The sequence below is a fragment of the Thamnophis elegans genome, chromosome 8, assembly GCF_009769535.1.
Source record: "Thamnophis elegans isolate rThaEle1 chromosome 8, rThaEle1.pri, whole genome shotgun sequence".
NCBI classification, from domain to species: Eukaryota; Metazoa; Chordata; class Lepidosauria; order Squamata; family Colubridae; genus Thamnophis; species Thamnophis elegans.
In genome coordinates this window covers 34,753,399-34,764,117 of record NC_045548.1, presented here as the reverse complement: position 1 = coordinate 34,764,117, position 10,719 = coordinate 34,753,399, and the positions used below count along the sequence as shown (strand labels likewise).

At 38.7% G+C, this 10,719-nt stretch overlaps 1 protein-coding gene across 2 annotated transcripts in view; it reads left to right on the top strand.

The window, feature by feature from the left end:
- Positions 1-786: 786 nt before the first annotated feature.
- KLHL14 (kelch like family member 14) overlaps positions 787-10,719 on the top strand; it is a 114,346-nt gene continuing 104,413 nt past the window's right edge. The window contains exons 1-2 of one of the 2 annotated variants that reach the window (XM_032222392.1): positions 787-981; positions 1,089-2,081. In XM_032222392.1, coding sequence (XP_032078283.1) covers positions 908-981; positions 1,089-2,081 — 1,067 coding nt within the window. In that variant the 5' untranslated portion in view covers positions 787-907. Of the gene's footprint in view, positions 2,082-10,719 lie in introns of both variants that reach the window. The other variant, XM_032222391.1, reaches the window with a different exon arrangement.

The following is a 10,719-nucleotide window of genomic DNA, read 5'->3' as shown; positions in this document are numbered from 1 at the left end:
CCCTTTCCTCTTTAACACTAACAGGTGCAACTGGCAGCAGGTTTTTTAAGGCTCGTCTTTTTCATTCCCCGCCGCCTCCGCCCTCAAAGAGTCCCGCGACTTTGGCAGGGGCGCTCTTGGCTTCCGCTTTCTAGCGGCGCAGGGGCACTTTTCCTGCCTGTATTTTCCTCCTCCTTTTTCCCAGTAGCTCCCAGGCCCTCCGAGCTCGCCCCCCCTCCCTCCCCGCCCCCGAAGTTCCCAGAGTTGCCCGAGTTAAAGCGCCGCCGCTTCTCACCCCGAGGAAAACCCAGCCCGGACAAAATGAGCAGCGGGCGCAGAGGCGACCGGCCAGCCTCTCGCCCCTATTCCCGTGCTAGAATGCAGCAGGCGCGAGAAGGTCTGGCCAAGAGTTCGGTGCACGCGTCTGCGCTCCCCCTCGCTCGGCACCGAGAACCTTCCCCTCCCTCTTTTCACGTACTGCTTCAAGGCGAAGCGTCTCTCGCTCTGCAGAACCAGTGGCTTGCAAAGGCGGGAAAGGCGCAGTTGGAGGGGGGAGGGGCATCCGAAGGGGGCACCTCAGTCAGCTTGGCTCAAGTGATGGCCTGGCTCTGGACTTTGGAAGGACGGGGTGGCTTCTTTTCCCTTTCCTTTCCTTCCCTTTGGGTCACCGGGTAGCCGTTCTGCGAGCTTTCCCAGCTTACGGAACAACAACCCCAAACTCTTCTATCTCCTCTTCCTCCCCCCCCCGCCCCAGCATGGGAAATGCCCCGTTGCAAATTAGACAGCAGGCTGCTCGCAAGTGGCGCGCGCGTCTCGGTTTCTAGGCGGAAAGAAAGTAGTGCCCGCAACCCCCACCCACTTTGGGGAGGGAACCCGTCTCGCCTGCCGATGAAGGACTAAGCCCCTTGGCGGGGGTGCAGAAAATGTCATGCAGCCCGAAGGCTGCCGCGATGAGGGGAAGGGGACGGCTGGATGGGAAGCCTCTCGGCTCTTGCAAGTCAGGTGGGCAAGCTAGGCCTGTAAAGCTCCATGTTTATTACCCTGTGTGCCCCCCCCAACCACTCATTTTTCCTTATTCCCCCACCCCCGCCTTGCCCCTCTTTGCCCAGGTCGGAGGTGGGTTTCCAGTCAGGTGCGCTGAGGCTGCTCGCCATGTCACGGTCCGGGGACAGGACGTCTACCTTCGACCCCAGCCATAGCGACAATCTGCTTCACGGCCTCAACCTGCTGTGGAGGAAGCAGCTCTTTTGCGACGTGACCCTGACGGCCCAAGGCCAACAGTTCCATTGCCACAAGGCCGTGCTGGCCTCCTGCTCCCAATACTTCCGATCGCTCTTCTCCAGCACCGCCGGTGGAGGAGGCGGGGGAGGCGGCGGCGGGGGGGGGAGCGGGGTTAATCACCCCTTGGGCGTTGGACCAGGAGCTCAGGACGGCCTGCTTCCGAAGGAGCAGCAGCAGGAGGAGCCCGGCACGCCCTCCTCCTCTCCGGAGGACAAGCTCTTGACCAGCCCTAGGGCCATCAACAACCTGGTGTTGCAAGGCTGCTCGTCGATCGGACTGCGACTGGTGCTCGAATACCTGTATACAGCCAACGTGACCCTCTCTCTGGATACGGTGGAGGAGGTCTTGTCGGTCAGCAAGATCCTGCACATCCCGCAGGTCACCAAGCTGTGCGTTCAGTTCCTCAACGACCAGATTTCAGTTCAGAACTACAAGCAAGTGTGCAAGATTGCAGCCTTACACGGCCTCGAAGAGACCAAGAAACTGGCCAACAAGTACCTCGTGGAGGACGTGCTGCTGCTCAACTTCGAAGAGATGCGCGCCCTGCTAGACTCGTTGCCTCCCCCGGTAGAATCGGAGCTGGCGCTCTTCCAGATGTCCGTCCTGTGGCTGGAGCACGATCGGGAGACCCGCATGCAGTACGCCCCGGACCTCATGAAGCGCCTACGCTTTGCCCTCATCCCGGCTCCAGAGCTTGTCGAGCGGGTCCAGTCGGTGGATTTCATGCGTACCGACCCGGTCTGCCAGAAGCTACTTCTGGACGCCATGAACTACCACCTGATGCCTTTCAGGCAGCACTGCAGACAAAGTCTGGCCAGCAGGTAAAAAAAGGGGGGAGGTGGTGCAGTTCAGCAGAAACCTGGCATTTCACAGGGCATTAACTAAGTACATATGAAACGCAAAGTTCAAAAGTTGATTTCAGTTGTAAGCAGCTAAGAGAGTGCCTGAGAGGGACTTGCTGAGTAGAGTTTAAGGGCTGAGTAAATGTACCTCCCATAGGTATTGTATGAAAATAGAAAACAGCCGAATATATTCTGGCAACAATCACAGATCTATAACTTGGGTCGCAAACAGGAACATCAGGAAGCAATTGTTAGTTCATCGCCTTTGAAAATTGTAATTTGTTATTTGGTGAGTTTGATTATTGAAAATTTGCAGGATTGCACAGAATTTACTATTTTTGACAATAGTCTACTGATCAAGAACTGTTATCTTAATGCAATGATTGTAGAAAGAAGCTTCTGAAGAACAACCAAAATGATTACCAATGCATTTCCCCTCCCTTTTTCTGGAAGAGATGCTGTTTGGGTATTTGAAGAAAGCAAGTTATGGAGTTCTCCTCCTTCTAATTATAGGGTTTATTAATTTGGGCGACAGGAGGATGAACTATTGGAGAAGATGTATAAGAAGAACTTATTGAGAGCAAAGAGAGTAGAAGGTGGGGGAGGGAACACCCCTAGATAACATAGTGTTCTTCAGGCTCTATACTGTTAAATAGATTTAAAATGCCTTGTCCATCCAACTAATTATAGAGAAGCAAGTAAGATTGGTGACAGGGGAAAGTGAAATATGCTGGATAATTCAGTAGACATCTCTTAAAATACAATATGGGAAGAAATTAGATAAGCAAGCAGTCATGTCTTGGTACCATTAGTTTTAAAACCCATTATGAGCTCCCCAGGTTCTCTGCGTCTTTTCTACTTAGAATTAGTGTTTGTTATCTGTGACCTTTTTTCCAGTTTAACATTTTGTGATTTAAAATTTTAAAAATAAATTCAGAAATGGAGTAAATTTTAAATGCTATGGTCTGAGTTTATATCCTACAATCAAATTATGTATATACTAATACTAGAGATAATGAAATAATCCCTGCTGTATTGAAAAAATAGAGCATCATGTCTATGACATCAGCAGCATTTTCTTTTAAGTGAATGAAGCTGTGAATATATTAGAGTGGAAAGTGTCTCATACAAAATTTTAAAAGGATAATTAAGAAAATAAATATACAACATAAACAGAACACACACATATATAAATTATATTTCATATTAAGTAAACAAACTGAAAGTTTACATATATCAAACTTTTACATTTTACTACACAAAGCAGTACTTTCTGATTTAATGTATCAGGAAATAAATGAGATTTGTAGTGTTTTGAATTGTATTTTGTTGCTTTGTGTAGAAGAATTTAAACAAAGTTTGTATGGCATTCAGTAAGTGATACATAAAGAATTTCTCATGTTCCTTTCTTGAGGGCTTTTTTAAAATATTCAACTGCATTATGAACTATTAAGTATCTTGGGGGTTCAGTCTGAATAGATTATCTCTGGGATGAACTAGCTTTCCCATATGTTGGAAAATTGTGGTGCTTTCCTTAGCTTGAATTCTGTGCACCACCTGTGACGCAATGGGTCTTTCCTTGAGGTGGATTACCACGATACCAGATTGTTTGGTTCAGTGCAAATACCTTCCAGCTTCATTGGTCCATATCATTTGAAGGATGTGACTTTTGAATGTTTACAAGTGTCAAAAATAGTGATACTGGCCTTCCTTTGCTGTCATCTTACTTCATCCTGGGTGGAACCTACAATCCAGTTTTCTGGAGAGTAGCCCCATTGAGGTTTGTTTTCAAGGAAATACACATAGGTTTATATTGTATTACTTTTTATATCTATAAACATAATCAGATTTGGATATAGAATAACGTTGGACATATTTAGAATATTAAACCAAAGAATTGCTATTATATGAAAAACTTATTCTGACTAACCCTGATATTCTGATCTTATCTTAATGGTAATATTACTCAGCTTTATCACTTTGATTGTTAATAGGCCTAACCATGCTTTTGTGCTGAATTATCACACATACATAAAAAATAAAGAACAGATCAAATACCATAAGAAGCAAAAAGTACATATACAGTAAAGGTAGGTCTGTGTGTGTGTGTAAGATTTATGTCATGATTTTGTAAAAGCTGTGATAAAACTCTTAAGACTCAGTTTAGATACTTTAAATAAATATTTAAAAATAAAACACTTAAAATGTAGCATTAAATAGAAGAAATGTTTTAGAAAATATGCAAATATTAGATATAAGATTTTATTTTTTAAGAAAGTTATGAAAGTAAAGCAAATTAAGGCAAATGAATTCAGTGAATGATTTTTAGATACCTTTATTGATTTCTGGAGGAAATAATGACATAAATGGACAAAAATGCAAAAATTGGGAAGTAATACACAAATCTGATTCTTTTCCACCTTTTGATAGTTTTAGGTACTGAGATAAACAATTGGAAGCCATAAGTAACTTCTTGCTGTTCAAGAGTGAAGAAACAGAATTAATGCATCTACTCTTAAATTAACATTTAATACAAACTCTTATTTCTTTTAATAGGATTGTCTCAGGCCTTCAACATATTTAGTAGCCATATTCCTTATTTGCTTAAAACAACACTTTTGTTCCCAAAACACTACTTATCTAGTACATGGATGCTTTGCAATTTGTAATCATTGTCTATTTTAAACTGTTATAAAAGAAAGCAAAGCTAAATAGCAAAAATGTGAAAACACCTGTAGTACAATACTGATATTTTTGATAACAATCTAAGTTAAAATGACATTAATTTGAAGCATGGGGCCATCATTAAAATTTCTTTCATTTCAAATATTATTAAGATTCTAGTTCTGAGTTTCAGACTTAGAATAAAATAACTTCTTTGACACCACATTTATATGTGTGTATGTTCTACAACCTGTTTAACAGCAAAACAGAAATGAAACCTCTTGGCATTTTTAATAAGGTGGAATTGAAAAAATCTAGCTCAGGTTTTAAACGTTAAAATTAATAAGAATTCTAAGAATACCTAAGGAAATTGCAGCTCTGTAAAGTACTAGGTGTTCTGTATTTGGTCAGTAAAGAGTTAACTTTTAATTATATGTACATTTCATTCTCATTATTTAAAACTTTAAAATGAGATTTTTTTTTAAAAAAATGATGTTTTTATATGCTTACATTCAAATGCTATAATTATAGTTGTATGCAGAGTGGACCAGTTGCAACAATGAAAGCTGGAATGTGTCTTTGCCCTTCACTGTCTGTATCCAAACTCTTAAGACCATTCTGGAAAATTCTGTTCTGGATGTTTTCTGTTGAAGATCTTGAGCTTTCAATTACTCTCTCCAGAGTGGCATGTCTAGTGCCTATAACCTTTTTGACTTAAAGCAAAAACTTTTGGGTTCCTTTTAATTCTAGTGTATTCATGTTTTGAGTTTGCCTTTCATTTTTAAAGCTACTATTATCACCAGTTTAGTTTGCTTCTAACTGGTCATTTAAATGCTACTGTTTTAAGGCTTATACGTGTATTTTGTAAAGCTATTTTTGTTTTCAATTTGAGTCATTTTATGCTATTTTGCATTGATTTTAAATTATTTACATATATTATTTTAGGAACATTTCTAACCACAAACTGGAGAATGAATTCAGTTGAAATTAATATGGTACAAATAGAACCTATCACAAGATGAGTACTGTGATGCATGTCTGATTTACCCTTTGTTCCTGATTCACTAAGTGCTAACAGCCTTGCTTTTGCATGCTGATCTTGCTGGTTGAACTGAAAATCTGATTTTATGGTTGCAATTTTGGAAATGGCAGTTTTATAAGTTTTCCTTTAGTCAGAAAGAACTTGTTTGAGAAAAGGGGTTCTAAAGAAATGGCTTGCTACGTTAGAACTATGAGAAGGATTGCTTAAATTGTGTTTTGTTGAATGCCCACCCTGCTCCTTAAAAAAGATTTCTTTAGGAGAAATAGATCTAGGAACTACTGAGGGCAGACAAATGATGTCACTGTATGATTGACATCATTATGACTTCTGCTGAACACCTATGCTTAGAAAATATGAAAAAGCATAACTACATTTTTATCCCTTTAGGGAACCAGTCAATCCACGCAGCTTCAGGCTGTTTTCATTTACTGACACAATACACCTAGCACACTTGTACAGAGTGGGCTTTAAAGCAAAAAATTTTCATGGCCAGTTTATTACAAGTAGCATACACTCATTTGTAAAGTATTAAGTTAAACTCACTATGTAAATAGAAACATTTTAAGATCTTTAGAACCTCAATAGTATCTCTTCTTACTGAAGAGATACTATTTAATATTCTATTAAATATTCTGACAAAAAAAACATTGATTTGAACATAGATTTATTTTCTATGAAGGAATTCTATGACAAATACCTGCCTTTTGAGAATGTGTTACGACTTTGCCCCAAGAGATTATGCACTATAATTTTGCTTAGAAGCTTCTTTCTTGGGGTCTTTACCTACCACGTAGTCATTGTGACCTGCTTCAGTGACAACCTTTTTCAATCCTTTTTCATACATTTTCTGCCAACCAATCTGGAGTATGGAACATAGTATAACATCATCTACAGTTAATATAATCTCAATGATTAATTTTGACCATGTTCTATTCCCTAGCATACAATTATGGATATTGTTATATTTATCACTAGTTAAAGAATATATTTATTCAATTATTTATTATATGTATCTGTCACACATACTGTATATATTCCATTCTTCTTCCAGAAGGATTGATGTTAGGTGTGAAATCATTCTATTTTTATCTTTTCTGCTTTGAGTTCACTAAATTAGATTGAAATGAATGTGAATATTCTATGATCAACTTGGAAAAACTTGTCTGGCTATGATTTGAACCTAAGTTTCAATTGAAAAAAAAATCCATTCATAACATTTGAGTCAATTTACTTTCATCTCATAAGAAATGCTCGTCTCCCAGTAAACTATCACCATTTACTGAACATTTTGTTTTCAAATAAACAAATGTGTTTAATGTTGTTTTATGTATGCAAAAATATTGTTTAAGGGTATATCTTGTATTTGGTTGGAAGCTATACTTATCTATAGTTCAATATGATTTAATTGTTCTATCAATCAACTGAAAAGCTGTTCTATTTAAGAAATACCTAAAATACAAGTAAGCAGTATAAAACATGTATTTAATTTTGTCTTTTCTCTTAGTCAGCAATCTTGCACACAGGCTGTTTAAACACTGGGATTTAAGCAATTTAACTGTAGAGGATTGCAGAGGTACTGAATTGTGATTTGAATCAAAGTATCCTGCTGAGTAATAGAGGGTCAATCTACTACCTGCTGTTTTTGAGCTTAAAAATAAATAAATATTGGCCTGTGGTTGCCATTTCTTCATCTTCTAGGTAAATTTCCAAATCAGTAGTTGTTTGTTTTACCTAAATCCTTTTTCCAAAAAGCCACTTTCCTTTGGCATTATTGTTGGGGTTCTCTGTAGAAAGCCTGATAACATGGTATGTTTCTGTCACACTGGCATGAACAATTCCTAACCTTAAAATAGTATCATTTATATTTGGCAAAAATGAATCAGTGAGTTGTTCTGACAAATAATCAAATATGCAACAATAGTTGTTTAGTAATCAAATTATAAACAAATATTGTCCTCAGATTTATGAATCTGATTAATTTACCACCCTGGAATGCTTTCAGGAAGATCATGGTTTCCAAGATTTTTTTGAACATAGTATATCTGTTGCTGTGTCATTTCAAGGGATATAACTGGTTTAGCACAAATAAACCCTGCCAGGATTAACAGAAGCAGACTGATTGGAGGGTGTCCGGAGAAAGTAATGGCTGAGAAAGCAGACACAAACACACACGCACCTCTGAAAACTCTTGTCTCAGAAATCTCAGAGAAGATATAATCTGCCTTAATAAAGGAACAACTATTTATCTGTGGAAGGTTAAATTTAGCAAGAGATTCAGAATGCAACATTTGCAGTATTTGGATTTTGTTAAAAAAAAAAGTAATCACCATATAATCAAATAATTGATAACTCCATTCGTATAGGTAGGCCCCAATTTTGAATGTAGGTAAGGATCCAGGATGGCACTAAGTGGTTATGAGGGCAGTTAGGCACATTTTTGAAGTGACAGAAGGAAATACGACACTAATTATCTCACTTTTCAAGGAAAGGGGTTATTGACAGGGTGGTGCCTGTCCCTTCTTCTAATTCATCTGCCTCTCCCCTGGTCTCCCTATTTATTGCCTTTAGTGAATGCCAAATCTGTTTATAATAAGACGTTTATCCTTCATGAATTGGTTAGGAGGAGGCATAACTCTGAACTGATTGAGTGAAGGTGATAGATGTAATCCTATCTAAAATTTGCTCACCAATTCCACAGTCAAGATGGTACTGATGAATCTACATTAGACCTTTTTTGTGTGCTTTTTTTGTATGCCTTTGAATTAGCTTTTTAACTAAAGACAATTGCCTGGACTGACCCCCTGCAGTTTTCTTGGCAAGTTTTTTCAGAAGCTGTTTGCCAGTTTCTCCTTCCTAGAACTGAGTGTGAGTGACTAACCTGAGGTGACCCTGCTAATTCAAATGCTGAGAATTAACAGATTTCATTGAACCGTAATTTAAAATCTGGTAGATAGACCTCTGTCCAGAAGTGCAATGTTATCTTCTTCTCAATGGTCCATGCATGATTTAAGCAAAGTTCTCAAGTAATGGGTAAATTCCTGATTTTTGGAATGCAGTTTAACAACATATTGACACCTTCATTTGGAGCAATAGCAAGGAGCCAGTACTAGAAGTCTTCTCCCTGGTTGCTACCACTAGGCTGTGACATTTAATGCTACATAAGAATGAGAGGCCATATGCCAGTTGAGACCTTCCCAAATGACCTGAATTGGCCACAGTGCACTGCCTCAGCCTTTGGGACTAGAGCTATCTAACAGCAGTTGTCTTCTGAAGCTCTCTTTCCTTCAGGGAGAGGATTTACCAGCATGGGTACTCTGTTGAAATTTCATTGAATAGAATAGAATAGAATAGAATTATTTAGTGGTCAAGTGTGATTGGACGCACAAGGAATTGGTCTTTGGTGCATATGCTCTCAGTGTACAGAAAAATACAAGATACATTCATCAAGAATCATAAGGTACAGCACTTAATGATAGTTATAGGGTACAAATAAGTAATCAGGAAAGAATCAATATAAATATGAATCATAAGGATACAAGCAACAAAGTTACAATCATGCAGTCATAAGTGGGAGAAGATGGGTGATAGGAATGATGAGAAGACTAATAGTAATAGTAATGCAGCCTTAGTGAATAGTTTGACCGTGGTGAGGGAATTATTTGTTTAGCAGATGTATTCCAGACTATAAAAAGGCAGTTCAATTGGCAGTGATTGGAAAGGAGCAAGCTCTATATGGGGGGAGGGGGGCGGACAGGGCCCCACCTCTTTCCTTCATATGGTTAAGCATGTAAATGAAATTACTGAGTGACATCAGGCATCCTTTGAAGGTTGAGGTATCATCAATGTCCAGTTCTTTGTTTTTATTCTGGGCTGGATAGAAGATTCAGTAAATGCCCTCACCTGGGACGTGGAAGCAGTAATGGGACTGGATAGGACAAAACAAGTTGCAACTGCTTCTCAGCAAGACAAAGTAATGATTGATCCTTATGCTTTTTCTGGATGTAATCATGTTCCCTCTGAAATGCCAAGTCCATGACATGAGGTTTTCTTGAATTCAGAGCACCTACTGAATCAACAGGTAGAGAGTATGGCTTTTCATGGGTTTTTTTGATTCAGGAGGTGCTAGAAACAATAATACATGACTGCATTGAGACTTGAATGTTTCAATTGCTCTATTTGGGCTGTCTTTGAAGACTACCTTTAGCAGGTACATGTGGTTAATGAAAGTTCTCCTATTGCTGGTTATCCAGTGGTTACCCATTTGTTTCCGAGTACAATTTAAAGTGCTTATTGTGACCTACAAAAGGCTATTTAGTTTGAGTCCAGATTATTTAAGGGACCATCATTTTCTGATAGAATTAAAATTTCAGTTGCATACATCCAGATGTTTTAATTTTATTTTAATGATTGATTTTTTTAAAAAAAGATTTAATTACCAGTATTTTTCTGTAGTAGCCTCCATGATTTGTAACTTGCTTACCTTGGAAGTTCATACAGTATCTTGTTTTGTAAACTATTCTAATCTACTTCTAGCTCAAATTAATTTTATATGGGCACTTGGGGGTGAGATGATTAGTTTTAATGTTTTGCTTTTTATATGACTACTTTGTTTTACACTGCCCAGTGTTTTTTTTATTTGGGTGATTGGCCAGACAATAATCTGGAGACACAAAAAGATTTATAAAGAAATGAGATGGCTAAAATTAATAACGACAAAATGAAGAATACCAGTATTAATTCTGAACATTTGCATACAGAAATACCACTAACAAGTGTAAATTATAAGAATTAGGACAGTTAATTATTTCTTGACAAACTATTAAGGGAGGTGCATTGAAAACCAAAAGGGAAATTAATATATATAGCTATGAAATTCTATTCATAGCAGAGTAGGAAGCAATAGGGTAGAAG